General features: G+C 38.5%; 1 protein-coding gene across 1 annotated transcript; it reads right to left on the reverse strand.

Moving 5' to 3' along the window:
* Nucleotides 1–3,844: 3,844 nt before the first annotated feature.
* On the reverse strand, nucleotides 3,845–18,097 carry TLR3 (toll like receptor 3). Its single transcript, XM_032329097.1, has 5 exons — nucleotides 17,159–18,097; nucleotides 11,797–12,251; nucleotides 9,707–9,898; nucleotides 5,015–6,867; nucleotides 3,845–4,776 (listed from the first exon to the last, which is right to left on the reverse strand). The coding sequence occupies exons 2-5, from the start codon at nucleotides 12,238–12,240 to the stop codon at nucleotides 4,548–4,550; spliced, it is 2,718 nt and encodes a 905-aa protein (XP_032184988.1). The 5' UTR covers nucleotides 12,241–12,251; nucleotides 17,159–18,097; the 3' UTR covers nucleotides 3,845–4,547.
* Between the last annotated feature and the right edge of the window lie 1,258 nt (nucleotides 18,098–19,355).

A 19,355-nucleotide genomic window follows, 5' to 3' on the forward strand; every position in this document is an offset into this window, starting at 1 on the left:
TTGCTAAGAGGAGACGGTATCTCTTCAAGGAACCAAAAAGATACCTGCATTAAAACCTACTGAGAAAAACAAAGAGCAGTCGCTGAGATCCAGAAGCCAGCCCAGCACTCACAGCTGGGCCATGTTGTCCTCTTACAGGACAGAAACATCCCCGCAGAATACCAACCTCAGCCAAGGCGATGCCGACACCAGAAAATGAGACAGTGTGATCACTTCCTAATTTTGCATAAGCACAGACAAAAATAAGGTCACCATGCCACCTTCAAAATATCATAAACACTTCTTGGCCAAGCGGCTGCTACTTCTTTATCAAGTACAACTTTATCCTGGTTCTAGTCTCTTCTCTCTACAGATAAGCTTTATTGAGATAAAGGTGCCCCATCTCTATCAGCCTCACAAAATTTCCCCCTCTCTAACAGCATGAAATCTAGAAGGAAACTCTGCTTCCATAAGCCCTCCCCCAAATCACCCAAGGAAAGCCCAAACCTTTCAGACACCTTCTTACCGAGATCCCTCCCACCCCACCCCAACTCCATGCTGTGTATCCTCTTTATTTTGGTGAGTAATAAACCCAACTTGCTCTTGACTGGGAGACACTGACACTCTTCAAGCATCTTTGAGTGTTTGTTTGTTTGTTTTTAATGTTGGCTTCCTATGAAGCCTTTTGTCTTCCAGAATGTCTAGAAGAGACTTTACTAAAAAAAAAAAAAAAAATGGTTGGAAGCTTGCAGGAGTTCTTAAAGGAACCAGCTGAGCTACAGAAATTTAATTTTTAAATACCTTGGAAGGTGTTGTGGATGCTGTAGTGACCGGCTGAGATCCCACCGTCGGGACCCGGGGACCTATTTCTCCAGCTGCCGGGCGAGTTCACCCCTCATGCTTCCCAACTGAACTCCTCCTTTGGAATTGCCTTTGGGCAAAGCTTTTTGCTCAAGGGCAGGCTTCCTCCCTAAGACTGCCTACATCCAATATTGATTGGCTGAGATGAGGGTAGAGTGGTTCAGCCCCCTTTCCGGCGTGAAACCTGTAGGGCCATTCCCCCTGGGGTCTGTTAGGACCTCTGCTGCCACCCGTGACTGCATCACAGTTCATCATTCTCCCTCTTCCCAATCCAGTTGATTTCACTCCCTCATAAATCAGAGCATACCCCCAAACCTGCTGCAGGTACCTCCCTTTCCCAGGGTCTATTTCCTGGGTAACCGACTCAAGATAAAAGGGAGCTAAGATTTCAAAACTGGCTACCCAGCCATTTTCACACAGACCCAGAAAAGTTCCATCATTGAAAAGTCCCATGACTCCTGCCCAATGTATGCAAGATGGCTTGTTGAGCAGGTGGGGGGAAAGTCACATGACAGCACCAGTGTCTCCCTTGCACAGGCAGATGGAGCAAGGCTGAGGACTTGCAAGAGCTAAATAGGGCTAATATATCACCTAGCGTAATTAGCAACTACTGACCCATTGGTTGGCCTTTTTTTGGGGGGGGGTTACCTTAATATGGATCTCCACATTTGTAGGAAAAAAATAAGTTCTTTAAGCGTCCTTTGTTGATGTGGGAGTACACCTGGCTGGTTGGACTGTCCAGTTAGAAGTTACATCCTCTATTCAACTAGTTGTCGCATAAATCTAAGTCATAGTCACAGGAAGGAACATTATTATAATTTCTGGTTTTGCCAACTGAAACCCATAAAGTTACAATTTCAAAACACCTGACTCCTTAAATCTAAATTCCTTTGCAATGCTCTCTGCAACATGGTTGCCTCCTCTGTGGCATCCCTGTGACCAACACCAAGGTTATGTCTCCCTCCCTCCCATCTCACTGTTCATTCTGCCACCTGCCTCCTCACTCAACAAAATCCTACCCACTTTGAAGGGTCTGATCCTCTTCCATGGAGGCTTTTGTTCAGGTCCATCTTTGATAGTCTCTTCCTACCCTAACTCTTGCCTCGCTTTCTACAACTTGGCTCATATCCTATCGGGTCCCATCATGCTTTGCATGTGGCGAGCCCATGTAGCTGCCCCATGAATACTATTTTTCTAACAGCTGTATTAATATATAATTCATATGCCACAAAATTCACCTGTTTTGAGAATATGATTCAATAATTCTTAGTAAAAACTTACAGGGTTGTACAATCATTACCACATTCCAATTTTAGAACATTTTCATCACCCCCCAAATCTCTTGTACCACCTGTATTTACTCTCTATTCCCATCCCTAGGTCCAGACAACCAATAGTCTGCTTTCTGCCTCTATAGATTACAAGAAATATTTTTTAAGTTCTTCCTACGGAACATTCTTTACATTTTCCAATGACCACCATCACTCACTATTGAGTTCCCTTTGCAAATAACCCAAAGTAGACATTTGAATAATTAGAACTTGTTAAATAAAACAAGTTAAATAAAACAATAAAACTTGTTAATAAAACAAACCCCCCATCCTCACTAACAAATTGATAGCATTTACTTCTCATTACAATCAAACAAGGTGTCATTTTTAGGTAAAATCTAAATCCTAAATTTATCTTTAACTCAGTGTTGATTCAGCTGGAATTTGTTTTGAAAGTGAAAAACAAGAAGAAGATGGAGTGAACAGATAATATGATGGCACCTTGAGAGCAGTCAAACAAGTCACTTTGCTCTTGGAAATTAAATAGGTCAGACAAACATCCTTTTCTGCACTTCCCTTGTTTGGAACCCCAGGGACGAGGACTCCCCCTGAGAACAATTATAAAGGACAGCTTACAGAAGTTCAGGATGTTTCTTCCTGTGTAGGTCAAACACAAGTCAAGGCTCACACCTTTTATTAGCTTGATTTATATTCAGTTAAATGGGCCATCTCTGGTGCATCTCCTCATCTAGTCAACAACTTCAAGAAAATTCAATTTAAATTGTGGCCATTTGATCAACCATCTTATAGGCAAATAAGTAAGAGAATGAAAGCCTTTTCACAAACTGATGAAACATTAATTCATAATAAAAATTCACTTAGAAATATTTTAATGAAATTGAGACCATTGATACATAGATAACATACAAAGCACATCAAGAAAAATAGTCATTGTGAATCTTATTTTGGCATCATAAAAATTTAATTTAATTTAATTTATGTGCTTGTTTGTTTATAGTTTATCATTCCAAAATAGAACAAGATTATTTCATGGGCAATAAACACATTTTAACACAAAAAAGCTATAAAACAAGTGTCTTGTGGGCAAGGCTGATGTATAATGGGAAAGTTTAAATGAGTCCTCCGCACATTCACATTGGTGAGAGATATAGATTCTTTCGGAACCAACAATGTAGTGAATATTACTTCTTGCAAGGTTCTGTGAGCTTAGCCCTGAGAATACTGAACAATTTCAATCAAAGTTCCAAAATGTGACACCTCAAATATTCTCTAAATTTAACAAAGAGGTGCTTCTAATATAGAAATTAACTCAGCTTTATCATTTCAACCCTCTCTTATATTTAAATACCAGAACTATAAAAGTTTTAAAAAGCTCTGCTTGTCTATTTCCATAATTAGATTCTTTTCATTGTAAGACAAAAATGAAATTTAAAATAATAGTCTTTCTAGAGAAGGACTAACATGTACACAGCATATTTTACATGATAATATATTTCATGTGAATGTACTATACCATGGTCATCATTAATTATATGGGATTATTTAAGATTTTGTTTATCATCATAATTTTCAAGATCAGGAGTCAAAGAATCTCAGTGGGACCAAATAATTTGACCAGGGCCATCTCCTGAGCCTGTAACTAAGAGAAAAGGGTATTTTATTTCCACAAAGCCAATCTACTAATTAATGTTCAGGAAGCAAGCCTTTCTGTAATCCTTTTTTTTTTTTTTTTTTTGGTAATACTCCTAAATAAGAGAATTGTTTTTCTAACACCTATGGCAGAAACCCAAATATCAGGAAAATATAAGTAAGTATTTATTAAAATATTTATTTTACTAAGTGATCAAAATGAACTGCAAATGTTTTCTGACCATGAATCTGTATATTAAAATGGGATTTAACACTTAACAAAATTGACAGTGAGACAGGCACCACTAAAATAAAAGCTTTCCAATTGAAAAAATACTATACCTAAGCTTTTGAAAATTGCGGTATGTATTTTAAATGTACTCTTTTATAGTTGAAATTATATTGTATCCACTAAAACCATTATCTCTTATTCTACTATGAGTTCATCCCAAAAAAATCCAAATGTAATGGTCAGAAACCTTCTCATAATTCTATATTTTCTTTAAATGAGGAATGTTTTAAAACTTTCTTAAGTTGTCTTAGACCTCAGTAACCAACTGTGCATTCGTTTGTAGAAGATATTCTTATATGTTTATTTTGGGTCCAATTAATTCAGCTGGTGATAAAAGACCAGCAATAGAGAGAAAGAAGAGACAGAATCATGGGACAATACTCTCTAAATATGAATAAACAGGTCAACATTATTTTCAAATAAAGCCTAAATTGACCGCAAAACTTTTTAAGTTAGGAAAGTTACTCCTCTGTTACCTTAGTCTTGAAATAAATTTAATGTATTGAATTTCTAGATCCAAGTGCTACTTGCAATTTATGATGAAAGGCATTTATCCGTTCTTTCTGAACCGGCCAGTTCAAGATGCAGTGAGATTTAAACATCCCTCTTCGCAAACAGAGTGCATGGTTCAGTTTATAATCTGGAATTTCCTCAAGAAAGATCAATATAATGGAATCCAGATTTTGTTCAATAGCTTGTTGAACTGCCTGGTGCACCTTGAATCTAGGAAAAAAATTATTAAAAAATGTTATATATCAGTATACAGATTTTAACAGCCAAAAGCGTGCATATCCTCCTTAAATTTGTTTTCATCTGTCCCTAATAATCAGCTTATTTTTTAAAGAAATTTATTTTTAAAATTCTTTGAGTTGTGAGTCATAATGTAAGTATATTTAATTAATATTTAAAAGCTCTATCAAAAAAATAAGTACACACTTAAAAGTTCACAATGTTCACCTACCTTTTGCACAATGGATCTTTTAATAGATTCTGTGTTATAACAAAAATAGTTTTTCTGCTTCTTTTGATGCTATTAACAATTGATTCAAGTTCAAGGACACCTGCTTCAAAGTCCCTCTCTTCGAGACAAAATTTGAGAGTTCGATCTTTTTCTTCCATCGGAGAGAAGTGTTCCCAGACCCAATCCCGATCTTTATAGGCATGAATTATATAAGCTGCATATTCAAACTGCTCTGGCTGTCTGTCTATTTCTTTGAAACCAAGAATTCGATGCACTAAAACATTCCAATAAAAAGATATCCTCCAGCCTTCAAAATGGATGAGCAGTACAAGGAAGATAAAAATCAATGAGAAACTGGTATTTATTATGAAAAAGAGTTCAAAGGGGGCACTGTCTTTGCAGGGTGATACATCAAAAAGCATCACGCGGAAACCATGATACTGAGGAGGAGTATTGCAGAGGTAATGGCTTGGTAGCTCAGAGATGTTGGTATGGGTCTTGTTAATCCAATTAACGAACCAGGCGATACTTTCACATGTACAATCAAATGGATTAAAGCTCATATCTAAATTACTTAGGTTCCTGAAGACTGGCCCAAAGACGTTCTTCTCAACCGATGTTATGAGATTCTTCTGAAGGTTCAGTGACTTTAGAGATGCCTGATCATCAAAGACAGATGGTGGAAATATGTTTAAATTATTCAATCCTAAATCAAGTCTCTTTAATTCAAGCAAGTCCTTGAATGCCTCTGCTGGGATCTCATCAAAGCCATTAGACTCTAAGTTAAGAATGTGGAGTTGAGAAAGACCCTTTAGAAAATGAACAGGACCACCGGGGTTTGCATGTTTCCATAGCCTTGCTAAGTTGTTATGCTGCAAATCCAGAACTTCTAGTTTCTCAAGACCCTCCAACAGTTCAGCATTTATGTTGGCTATATTGTTGTTGCTTAGATCCAGGATAGTCAAATTCCGAAGAGGACGAAAAGGTGAAGGGAAGCTTTCCGCATTTCTAAGGGCCACTCTTCGGAGCATCAGTCGTCGGAGGCTTGGAACCAAGGCAAAAGAGTTGCTCGTCAGTTGCAGGCATTTGTTGTAGGAAAGGTAGATTTCAACGATATTTTCTAGACCTCTCCATTCTTGGCCCGTGAGCTCTTGTCCGATTTCATTAAGGCCAAGGTCGAGCACCTGTAGGTGGCCCAACCAAGAAAAAGCACCACTCTCTATTTTTGAGATTTTGTTTTTGGTTAGATTGAGTGTGACTAAAGGAGACTGAGCGAGGGACAAAAATGTTTCATTGGTTAAAGTTCTCAAACTTGCAAAGGAGTTGGAGAGACTTAAGTGCTTTAGCCTGATCAATCCCGTGAACATATTGCTTTTGATGCCTGGAAGGTTGTTGTCCCCCATGTTAAGATACTCCAAACGTTCTAGCCACTGAAAGGAAAAATCATCAATCTTGGGCTCTGACGCAAGGGAAATGCTTTGTTTAGCAAAAGAGTGTCGCAAATCCAGGTATTTCACGTTGAGAAGCCCATAAAAGGAACGGGAAAACAAATGCTCTATATTATTATACTCCAGGAAGAAATGTTCTAGATGGGGAAGCCAAGCCAGGGAATCGTTCTCAATCACTTTTAAGTTGTTGTGGGAAAGATCAAGCAAGGTGAGATTTGTGTGCTTTAGTCCAAAGAAAGTCATATTGCTGGTTCTGTACAGTTGGGAGTTACTCAGGAATAGATTCTGAATGCTTGTGTTTGACAGTTCCAAACAAAGCTTCTCTGTGAGGCTGGGGGTCAGCTGAGCATTGTTCAGAGAGAGGCCAAATAATTTTCCAATTGCATGAAAACACCCTGGAGAGATCTAAAGCGGGGCGGGGGGAGGAAAGGAGGTTAATCACCAAAACTCAGGGGCATCTGCATGACTCTGGAAAAGCTTCAACAGTTCTTTACTTAGTCCCTTTCCCCTTCACCGTCTTCTCTGCATTCTTCCCTAGCCCTCCACCGCACAGCTCCTTACTCTCTGCCTGCAACACCCGCCTCCTGTCCAGCCCTTGCCTTTGTGGGCCACTGCTTACCTTCCATCCATCGCGTAAGGGCCTTTTCTTTAGGGGGCCTCCCCTGACCTCCCAGTCTAGGTGAGGTTCCTAGAGCTTTCACTTGATCTCACTGAGTGTAAGTGTGAGTAATAAGCTATTTGTAAAGTCACTGCCGGGGCAGGTCCTGTTTCGGTCCTGTTCTCATGAACACATGATAAGAACAGGTAGATTGTATTATGAAACAGTGACGCACATACATGCCCTTCTGCGACTCTGAGTTCCAGCCTTGCTTTTTGTCTTTCCCCTATGGTTTTTCCTCCTGTCTTTACTTCATGATAGTGCCTCCAGCTCCCCCCTGCCCTGTCCCCACTCCCTCACCAGAAGCCTTGGCTGCTGTGGGACTCAGCACCAGAACAGAGAACAGAAGGCAGGAGAGAAGGAATCCAGAGAGGGGAGTAGCCAGTGCTGGGTGGTGGTTCGACACCAGGAGAGCAAAGAGACTCTTAACGCCTACCATGTCATTTGTGAGATGTTGGGCTAATGGAAGAAAAGGCAAAAATGGGGAAGAAAGGGTACTGTACCATAAGAAAAGGGAATTGGACAACGAAGCAGGAAGTTATTGTATTAATTAGGATGAACTTACATGATAGCACTATTTTAAAGCAATCAACATTGAGTTTTTGAATCATCCTTAATGATATGGAGAATGTTCATGATACGATATTACTGTTAAACAGCAGGATACACTGTTGCACAGGGAGGCGATACAGAACGGAAAAGTTGTCAAGAGCGTGGGCTCTGATCTAACACTGCCAGAAACCCAGTTCCGTCACCAGATGATCACTAGTGAGGCCTTGGGCAAGTTCCTCAACACTTCCTCATCTCAATGAGTTAGTTAAGAAAAACTAAAAATGAAAAAATAAATTATTAGATTTTGGAAAAGAACCAGTAGTGCAGTGGTTTAAGCAAGAAAGGCCTGGGACAAATAAGGTAGACACACAGATTAAGAATCACTATTCTAGATAATAAAAATCAATTTGGTGTGACATACTTTCCATGAATGTTATTTGCCTTTATTTTTGCACTAGTATTGGTATATAAAAAGATTATTTCAATGAAAATAAAAATTTCTACGCACACAAAAAGAATAAGTTAGTTTAGGATTATATAAATATATATATAGACACACAGTGTATTTTGAATTTGTACTCTGAAATCCACTTGATGTTGTTTTTCTTATTAATACTTGGAGAAAAGCTGGAGATAAAAATACCCAAATGCTGGGGTGCCTGGGTGACTCAGGAGGTTAAGCCTCTGCCTTTGGCTCAGGTCATAACCTCAGGGTCCTGGGATCGAGCCCCGCATCGGGTTCTCTGCTAAGCAGTGAGCCTGCTTCCCTCCTTTCTCTGCCTGCCTCTCTGCCTACTTGTGATCTCTCTGTCAAATAAATAAATAAAATCTTTTTTTTTTTAAGATTTTATTTATTTATTTGACATAGAGAGATCACAGTAGGCAGAGAGGCAGGCAGAGAGAGAGAGGAGGAAGCAGGCTCCCTGCTGAGCAGAGAGCCTGATGCGGGACTCGATCCCAGGACCCTGAGATCATGACCTGAGCCGAAGGCAGCGGCTTAACCCACTGAGCCACCCAGGCGCCCCAAATAAATAAAATCTTAAAAAAAAAAATACCCAAATGCTAACATTGGCTGTCTCTGGACTGTGGACTTTTAGATGATTTTTATCCCCCCCATTATTTACATATTTTATAAAACGTCTACAATAAATGTTCTAAATTTTAAAAAATGCTGTTCAAAACTTAGTATGAGTATTGCACAAAATGTTCATTTGTTGTTTGTTTATATTTTATTATCTCAGAACCAATACACAGCCCATTTTTATTCTGAAAATTAATACAGTTTTTAAAAATCTGACTTAGTTTATGGCTTCCAATATTCTTATTCTCAGTCTCTAAAGGAATAAAATACAGATATATCTGTATATGAAAGTAGTTAATGAATTGAATATCATGGATCAAAGAGAAGGTCAGTTAGTTATATTCCATTATAAGAGGATTTTTATAATAATCTAATGCTAGTTATCATTTATGGAGCACGTACATGCCAGGTACTGCTAAATTCGTTACCATACAGCCTATGAAGTAGTGTTCTTATTATACCAGCTGGGGAAGTGGAGCATAAGGAACTTGAATAATTTGTCTGATTACACAATTATTAGGACAGAAAGCCCAGATGCGGAGCTAGCTAACCCAACTCTAAAGACTGTGCTCTTAACCACCATGCTATTTTAATTCTTTCAGAGATTTTGTGGGATAAATAGCACCGTTTCCACTTTACAAATGAGGAAAGTAAGACCCAGAGAGGTTAAGTAGGTTCTCCAAGATCCAAGTACTGGTGTATAATTGGAACAGGGGTTGTAACCCATTTCTGTTAGACAGCAGAGCCCCAGCTCCTAACTGCTACCAGAGTCTCTCTTTTTGTGACAATGACATCAATAGCCCCAAGCAGGAAGTATGAAGGATTTCTGGGAGACATGGCAAACATGATCACCCCTTTCTCTAGGGAATCTTTAAATTCATATCCACGTGACACAGTTAGGGACTGTCCACACTTAAAGGTAGAACACAAAATAATTTTACCTTACTTCTTACCTCTTTAATTGGATTTGATGACAACTCTAATTTCTTTAAAGAAGAATTACCAAGGAAATCAAGTTCTTCAGGTCTCAGGACTTTAATTTTATTATTTGATAACAGAAGCTCTTGGAGATTTTCCAGTTGGAGCTGACTTCCTAATTTAGTAGATGACAAACCATTATGAGATAGATCTAATTTGATTAAATTCTGAGAAAGAAAAAAGATGAATATAAGTTAGAGTCTGGCCTCCAAAAATAGCTCCTTTAAATGTACCTGAATCTTAGAAATAACTTAGAAGTAACAGCAAAATATCACCTATTATTCTATAGAAAACTGACAGTAAGAGTAATAAAAAATCTTTGTTCCTTCCATGTTGATGCGAGTGGTGGGTATTCATCCTTTCTGATGGCTGGGTAAAGCAGAGAAAGACAATTATCACATGGTTTTGCTCATATGTGGACCATAAGGAATAGCATAGAGGACATTAGGGGAAGGAAGGGAAAACTGAAGGGGGAGAAATCAAAGGGAGAGGTGAACCGTGAAAGACTACGGACTCTGGGAAACAAAGTGAGGGTTTCAGAGGGGAGCGAGATAGGGAGATGGGGTCGCCTGGTGATGGGTATTAAGGAGGGCACATGTTCTAATGAGCACTGGATGTTATACACAAATAATGAATCATTGAACACTACATCAAAAACTAATGATGTACTGTATGGGGACTAACATATCCAAAAAAAAAAAAAAGAAAGAAAAAAAATCTCTGTTGTGATTGAAAATACCATTGTTGCAAAGGCTTTGTTTCTTACTGCAAGAATCATTTCAAGAAGAATAGTTTTATTTCTCTTAACAAAATAAAAGGACTTAAGCTCATTTATTCATGATATAAGGAGTATTCATAATAATAATTTCTTTACGATGTAAGGAATATTCTTGTGGCTTACCAAGCACAGGGTGTCATGCATCAGCCTTGAAACTAAACAGAAAAAAAAGAAGAAAAAATTTTCTTCTTAAAGAAGTATGAGTAGAACTTTGCTGTCCATGAAATCCTAAAAAGATTTTTATGTTGAGAAAGATTGGTAGTTATGTAAGTTTTGCATCATGACTAGTACAGAATATTCATTTTAGTTTCTTTAGTGGGTGCTGTGGGACATTTTACCACCCTTATGCTACATTTTAACACATAAAGTTCTACTCAGGTGAAGGGAATGAAAAGTTGATATATATTAGGGCAGAATCTTATGTAACACATAATAAACAGAGTAAGAATTTTATTTATGTTTTAAAAATAAAAGAACATTTTGCCAAAGATTACTCTAACCAGATTTTGAGGACTTGGTGTACATGACAAATCATCCACTTCAGCATCTAAGGAGGCACAAGAAAGAATTTTCAAATCACTGGCAAGCAAGTCATTTTATAAATGTTTCTAAGCATATTTAAGTTTGTAAACTAATTTTGGGACATGAGGTCAAAGAATGTCAAATTTTTTCTAGGTCCATAAAATGAACGAGTTTTTAAAAAATGGCTTTGGTTTAAGAAAAGCGCTTAATAATTCTCTCAGATTGAGAGACAATAACATACATTTTCCCAGATGCAAAAGTCAAGTAAAGTACTGGGGAAAAAAAAAAAAAAAGATGGTGGCCATTGGTAAAGCAATATTGTAAAGAGATTTTGTAAATCAAGAGTACATAATTTTTTACTGAACAATTTGCTTTATCATCTATCAATTTGTTAACTTCATTTAAGTCAGAATGGCTTTTTTTTTATTATTACTGCAGGTAATTTATTTGCTCTTTTCCTTGTGGTATATTCTGATTCTTCTCTGGTTATGACAGATCAGATTCTTTTTTCATCTCTACCTCTTGTACCTAAGTTGAATTTTTAATGGGAGGGAGCAAGAGAGGCAAAGTTCCTTAAAATTAAGGCTGAAATTGATTTAAGATGCTATTTTCCCTTTTGAAAACATTTTCAAACATAAATGGCCATACTTGCAAGGGAGGTCCCCCTCTTTCCACTTGAGTGAGATTGGTTTTCTTACTCTTCACCTTGATATTGAGATAACATATTTTAAATTTCTTATAGGGAGATGAACCTTTCCATCTTACCTTCAGGCTTTGAAAGGGATTGTTTTGAATATTCTTGATGGAATTGGACATTAGGTGGAGTTCTGTCAAGTTCATACAGAAGGCAAAAGTTTGGTCGGAAAGGTGAGATAGCTCATTGTGTTGGAGGTTCAAACTTTCCAGCAGGGGGAGTTTTTGGCACAATTCTGACTCCAGTTTTGAGATAGAGTTGTAGCCTCCATCCAAGATAGTAAGTTGGCTATATCTTGTAAAGTTGGCAGCTGGTAATCTTCGGAGCTGATTATGAGTGAGATTCAACACTGTTATGTTTGCCGGGAGGTCATCAGGCACTTGAGTCAACTTCAGATGACTGCAGTCAGCCACTTCGTGTCTAACGACACATTTATGGGTAGAGGATGTACAGAGAACCCACAGGGACAGCAGTCCCCAAAAGAAGTAGATATGAAAAGGTGAACTCTGGTTCATGTTTCTCCCCTCTAAAAGAAACGTAAACAAGTAAGAGACAACATTAGTAACATAGGCTTTCATAGGTATTGGTATATTCTTTGAAAAACAGATAACCAAAAGTGACTACATATGATCTTTTTACTCACAACTTCTACAGAATACAAGCATCTATTCTATAATCAATATTTCAAATGGAAATAATTCAAATAGTACAGAAGTACAAAAATGGAGCATACAAACTCCCTCTTCACTTTTCACCTTTACCCCAGTTTCAATGCAGCGTCTTTAAAAATTTTTTTTTAATTTAAATTCAGTTAATTAATATATAATGTGTTATTGGTTTCAGAGGTAGAGGTCAATGATGCATCAGTCTTACATAACACCCAGTGCTCATTACATCACGTGCCCTCCTTAATGTCCATCAGCCAATTACTCCATTCTCCATCCCCATCCCCTCCAGCAATCCTGTTTGTTTTCTGTGATTAAGAGTCTCCTACATTTGTCTCCTTCTCTGATTTTGTCTTGTTTTGTTTTTTCCTCTTTTCTCCTGTGAAATTCTGTTTTGTTTTAAATTCCACATACGAGTCGAGTGAGATCATATGATAATCGTCTTTCTCTGATCGACATATTTCACTAAGCATAATACCCTCTAGTTCCATCCACATCGTTGCAACTCAATACAGTGTCTTGTTGAAAGAAACATGATACGTGATTTCATTTCTATAACACCAAGATCAATTAGCTTCTTAATTATACTCTTGGGTAAATGGCTGGTTTGGAGGGATATCTCTGACACCTTCTCTTGGGTTATCATCTTGGAATCCATTCCACCATGTTCCTGGGTTAATGTCACTATGGTGGATTTCAGTACCTTTTTTCTTGAAATATTTTTGTTTTGACCAAAGTATCTCCTTGAGTAGCTCTTCTTCCTCTTTCCCCAAAATATTTACAGGAGGTTCGTTCTTTCTTTCTTTCTTTCTTTCTGATTTTTAAATTTATTTATTTGACACAGAGAGAGAGACATCACAAGTAGGCAGAGAGATAGGCAGAGAGAGAGGGGGAAGTAGGCTCCCTGCTGAGCAGAGAGCCCAACTCAGGGCTTGATCCCAGGACCCTGAGACGATGACCTGAGCCGAAGGCAGAGGTTTAACTCACTGAGCCACCCAGGCGCCCCGAGGTTTTATCTTTTAGCTTCTGGAATACCTGTTTTTGTTCTTTTGTCATATGATTTTGATGTGTAGGCTATTTGAGGCTTGGAATACTTTTTTTTTAAATTAAGTGTTTTTGTTTTATTTTGTTTTGTTTTGTTTTTTGACAGACAGAGATCACAAATAGGCAGAGAGGCAGGCAGAGACAGAGGGAAAGGGAAGCAGGCTACTTGATGAGCAGAGACCCCGAAGCGGGGCTCGATCCCAGGACCCTGGGATCATGACCTGAGCCGAAGGCGGAGGCTTTAACCCACTTAGGCACCCAGGCACCCCTCGAAATACTTTTTATGCAAAATCATTAGGGCATTATTCCATTGTCTTCAATGTCTTCAGTATCCACTGTTGCTAAAAAGAAATCATGCCCATCTGGTTTTCTTTTCTTTATATAAAAGATACCTTTACTTTACTCTCTGTTTTCTCTTTGAACATATCTTTTTTTATTATCCTCAGTATGTAAAATTTCACAAGGATATTTCATGCTATATCTTTCCTCTAAAATGTAGCTATACACTTTAAGGCATTCTCAGTCCGAGGATTCATGTCTTCTTAAATTTTTAGCTTTCTTTTTTTTTTTTTTTAAGATTCTATTTATTTATTTGACAGAGAGAGATCACAAGTAGGCAGAGAGGCAGGCAGGGCGGGGGGGGTGGGAAGCAGATTCCCTGCTGAGCAGAGAGCCCAACTTGGGGCTTGATCCCAGGACCCTGAGACCACGACCTGAGCCGTAGGCAGAGGCTTAACCCACTGAGCCACCCAGGTGCCCTGTCAGTTCTATGCCAATACCCCGTTGTTTTGATTACCATGGCCTATAGTAAACCTTGAATTCCGAAGTGTAAATCCTTCCATTTGTTATTCTTTTCCTAGGTTTTTTTTTTTTTTTTTTCCGTGCCAGGGTTGATGGGAATTATTGGAAATAGTTTTACTTATTATTTAATTAATTATTCCTCTTAACTGGAGTATACAGTTACAATAGTAGAGGACACATTGTCTTTACTCTGTACTGCTTTACCTGCGTCTAGAAAAGTGACTAGACCATATCGAATGTTGGATAAATACATGTTGACTGAATAGCTTTCCCTGGGCAGTTAATCAGCTCGAGAAAACCTCTCTTACCTCCGTCAATGGTCCCAACTTTATTTTGGTGGGATATATGTCTAATGTGATAGTCTCTGGTATGATCATTTACCTAGTTTCACTTTCAGATATTTAAAAATATCAAATACATCTTCAATGTATGGAGCCAGATCAATAAAAATGATAATTAAATAAGTTAGTTTTCCGTAGATCTAAAAGTCATGTCACAAGAAGAATTCCAGAAAAGTTTTAAAGAATAAAATCATTTTAGAGGATTAATTGTAAGAAAATAGAAATAGTGCAAGTATTTATAATTGTTCTAATTGGCTTTTAAAATATAGTGATTTTACTTTTTTTTTTTTAGATTTTATTTATTTATTTGACACACAGAGAGAGATCACAAGTAGGGAGAGAGGCAGGCAGAGAGAGAAGGGGAAGCAGGCTCCCCGCCGAGCAGAGAGTCCGATGCGGGACTTGATCCCAGGACCCTGAGATCATTACCTGAGCCGAAGGCAGAGGCTTTAACCCACTGAGCCACCTAGGTGCCCAATAGTGGTTTTACTTTACTTCTATTCTAATCTAGTTCTCAGAGATAGAAGAAAAGTCTGTTTCTATTAATTATTTTATGGCCTTTATAATACTGGCATTAAGTATTGTGAAAGCCATACCCAATTTTTATATTTATAGGCTATGACAAAGATCACAGCCCAACTAGGAGGCCCCTCACCAAACTGCTCAGGTACATGAAAACTTTAGAGCTGAAAATGAATACATTCTGGAAATCAGGGACTAACTTCCCAAATCTGGCCTCTCTGAAATCCTCCCAAACCTCTCTTCCTTCTACTATAAGTGCTTCTACTTCTATTTACAACTCACACAAACAGTGCTGCAATACAGTCTCCTCCTTGTCTGGGTGACATTTCTTTGTTTTAGAACGGAAATAGAGATCAGAATTACTGAAAAGGACTAATCTATTTACAAAGAATATCCCTGAAGGACTGAAAGACATTCCCAGATCTGAAAATACATTCATCACATGGAAAAGTACATCACCAAATCGTAGGTAGGAGGAGTGAAAAAGGAAAATCCACAGAGTGAATCTTACGAAACTTCAGAATTGTGACCATTCGAAAGAAAAAAAAAATCTTAAAACCTTCAAAGGGGAACATATGATCAATTACTTCCAAATGAAGAAGATCCTGAATGGTGGAATACTTTTCATTAGCAACATCAGCCACTAGAAAACAATCGTGATGAGCTTTCAAAATGATCAGGGGAAACAATTTTGAACCTAAAATTTCATTTCTGCCTGAACAACTCAAGATAAGGGGCAAAGCATTTTGAAATATGCAAAGATTCAGTAAGTTTATAACTATGCAAACATATGCAAAAATTATTCTGGAATTTGCTTCAGGGAAATAAATGAGAATACAGTTAGAGGATGAAGCAGACAGGAAAAAATTGCTATTGTATGAGACAGAAGCAAAGAAAGCTAAAAAGATGGAAAATAGACACTCAGTGGGTCTTGCAATTTTAGAAAAGCCTTTCAGGGTGCATAGAATTACATGTGTCTGTCTAAGTGAGAGATAATATTGCATCATGATGAAGACATTTGGTCTGGAACCAGACTGGATGGGAGTTAGAGCTAATCCCTGCTTAGTTTGGATTCTCCGTTTTGGTTCGTACACTTCATAATATTTTCTCCCCGTGAGTGTATACAGATAACACCTAACTGCAGACACACACCAACACACAATCCTATCGTGAAACTGCAAGGTAACTTCGTGAGCTACTCCTGCTCCAGGCTGACTCGGATTTCCTCCGACTCACCTGCATTTACCAGTGCTGTGGGGAATGATCCTTCTGATCTTCCTAGACATCTCAACGCCTATCCACTTGTCACTTTCCTCTACTTTCCTTTATGAGGTCAAAGAAAACCACTTTTGTACTCCCAGGAGCACCTGAAGTGTTTTCTCCTTTTCAAGCACAATATCACAAAATGCCAGCTCCTGTCTCCTTTCTGGCCAACAAATCTGAGAAAAGGAGAGAAATTCTTTCAAGCTCACAGGACTCTGTAACTTTAAGACAAAGATACGATTTAATTAATTAATTAATTAATTTGAGAGAGAAAGGGCACCTCAGCGGGGGGTTGGGGAGGGGAGACAGACAGACAGAGGGAAAAGCAGACTCCCCACTGAGCAAGGAGTCCCAAACCGGGCTTGATCCCAGAACCTGATCTGGGATCATGACCTGAGCCAAAGGTAGATGCTTAACCAACTGAGCCAGCCAGGCTCCCCCGAAGATATGATTTTTTATTTTTTATTTTTTTAAAAGGCTATTGCAAAATGATCTCCATAAATTTCCTAACATGCTTTTCCAGGTCCGGAAATCCACAAAGGAAAAAAAAAAACCTCATTATTGTACAAAGTATTGGATTATGTTAATTATAAATTCCTGCTATTATATGTACTCTGAGTTATGATACACTTCTCCCCACACCTCTGTCATCTCGCTTTCCTTCTGTTCTCCTGTTGATTCTGACTCGATTTCAAGCACCAGATCAAAGAAAGACCAAAGAATGCTGAAACCGTCGTGCAGTCCCAGTTCTAGTCAACAGGACAGACCGGATCCCAGTAAGAATTTTAAAGATCTACCTTCATTTACTCTGATAACAGCTGGCCGTTCCTTTTTTCATTAGTCCAAATCCAGTCGTTTCCTCCAGGGACGGACGGCATATTTGCTGCAATCTCGAAAGTGAAACTAAAAAGGGGAAAAAAAAAAAAAAAGGCAAGCTTCTTACAGTTCTTGGATTCTAACAAGGGCAAAAAGGGAAAAGAAGCACATATCACATATCAGCAAGAGAAATACTAAACTGCTTCTCAAAAAATGTCTTGCTTTTCTGCTTTGGGTACAGTCCCTTGGGTTTTACTAAAAGGGTCACAGATTTAGCAACAGAGAAGTTGAAAAAAGTGGGAGCTCCGTTGGTGTGGGCAGGGCTAGTACTCCAGAGGTTAGCCGGTATCTGTGAGTGAATTCCTCTGTTTTTTCAGAAGCCTGACGCAGAACTGTCGGAACCTAGTAGAGCGTGGTTGGAGTGAGGAAAAACCTCAATCCCTAATCAAAGCTGAATACTTTCACTTCCCTTATCGTCTTAGCAACCCAGGAAGATAAGTAATGTGAACATTAGCCTTTTTATCCAAGGAGACACCTAGTTCACAGCAGAGGAACTGTGCAAAGGTGCAAAGCCAAAAGCCAGTCCTAACTCGTGCTACTCGTTTCCATAATCAGAGCCTGTTAGGGAGCAAACACCAACCCAGAGAAGTCCATTTTCACCAGTTAGTTCTCAATAAGCTTTCCTGACTAGTTAAAGGAATGTGCTTGTCAGGGAAAGGACACATTTCCCGTTATTGATATACTAGGATATAATGTTACCAACCATATTGTTATATAGCAAAATAGAACACTCAGAAGGGACTGTAGAGACCACCTAATTTAACTCCCTTGTTTGAGAAATGAGGAAATAGCACGATGAGGGATTTGCCAAAGGCTATACCAAAGTTACTTCGTTATTCAAACAACTTTAGAAATAAAACAGCTTTGTTATTCAAACAACTTTAGAAATAAAACAGCTTGGATCAGTTGAAACATGCCCGGAGCTTGACTTGATTGAAGAAATGAGGGCAAGAAAATAGGTCTGTATCATGAAGCAAAATGTCTTCTCCTTGGGTCTCAGTCTTAGTTGGAACCCTCTGATGGTCACTGGGCTCATGGTCGTGCTTTTTTGATTTTTCACTTATCTATAATATAATACCATAAGCAAACAATTGCCCTGAGTAAACCGTGGTCCCTCACATCTACCTATTGCAACATGCGGTAGAACATTAATAGTATTCCAAAAGTTTCTTCTCTGTGAGCTCCTTGAAGCCGAACGTGGTATGATCTCTGTATTACAACTCTCCAGCCACTCTTCCATGGTAAGCTGGTTCTCTGGCCTCCAATGAACCAGGCTCCTCTTCAGTATTCAGACTTCTGCATGTTTTTTTCCCACATTGACGTTGGGCTTGGCCATGTAACTAGAGTTGGCCAATAGGACATCATTAAGCATGAAGTGAGCCAAGACTTGATAAGCATTTGTACATGGGCACTTACACTTTTCCTTTCGGAACTCAGTTGCTGTGTGGTTAAAAGCCCAACCTAGCCGTCTGCAAAGGCAACATGGAGGAGAAGTAAAAGTCTGGCCAACAACTCCACTGATCACCTAGGAGACAACCAGCCTCAACTTGCTGTCCAGTAAGTAATGAGTGAGTCATATTGGGAGTAGATCTAATTCCAGTTGAGTCACATGGAGAAGATGCCACACAGAGCAGAAATGAGTTTTCCCCAGGTAGGTCCTGCCAAAATTATGGAAGAGTAAACAAATAAATGACTATTGTCCCCAAATTTGAGTGTTTATGTTATGTATCATTAGATAAATGAAACACATTCCCTCTATAATCTGACACACCCATCTCTTATGCTTTATGACTCCGTGAGCATACTAAATTTTCCATAACGTTGATTGAACTAATGAATGGATTTTTCCAAATACTTATTGATCATCCCATAATGCAACAGTTTACATCCAGATATTACTAGTCCTTAATTCTTGCTAGCTTCTGAATACTTCACAAGTTAGTTTCTCTCCACTGTACATTCCTTGGTTATGCATTAACTTATTTAGCTATTATGGTGGTAGGTGCTATAGTGACAAAGCTCATTTTTCCCCTTTTAAGAGAATTAAATCAAAGTTGTGATATACGCCCATAAATACAAGTCCAGTATTTATTGGTATTTTGTAGCATGCTAGATCAG

Source organism: Mustela erminea, chromosome 21 (assembly GCF_009829155.1).
Source record: "Mustela erminea isolate mMusErm1 chromosome 21, mMusErm1.Pri, whole genome shotgun sequence".
Taxonomy (NCBI): domain Eukaryota; kingdom Metazoa; phylum Chordata; class Mammalia; order Carnivora; family Mustelidae; genus Mustela; species Mustela erminea.

Excerpts from the sequence above, each read along its gene's own strand:
- TLR3 (XM_032329097.1), bottom strand. The coding sequence starts at position 12,240 with ATGAACCAGAGTTCACCTTTTCATATCTACTTCTTTTGGGGACTGCTG. Across the intron at positions 9,899-11,796 it reads ATCCCTTTCAAAGCCTGAAG|AATTTAATCAAATTAGATCT; the intron begins GTAAGATGGAAA and ends TTTCTTTCTCAG. Across the intron at positions 4,777-5,014 it reads AAAGATCCATTGTGCAAAAG|ATTCAAGGTGCACCAGGCAG; the intron begins GTAGGTGAACAT and ends TTTTTTTCCTAG.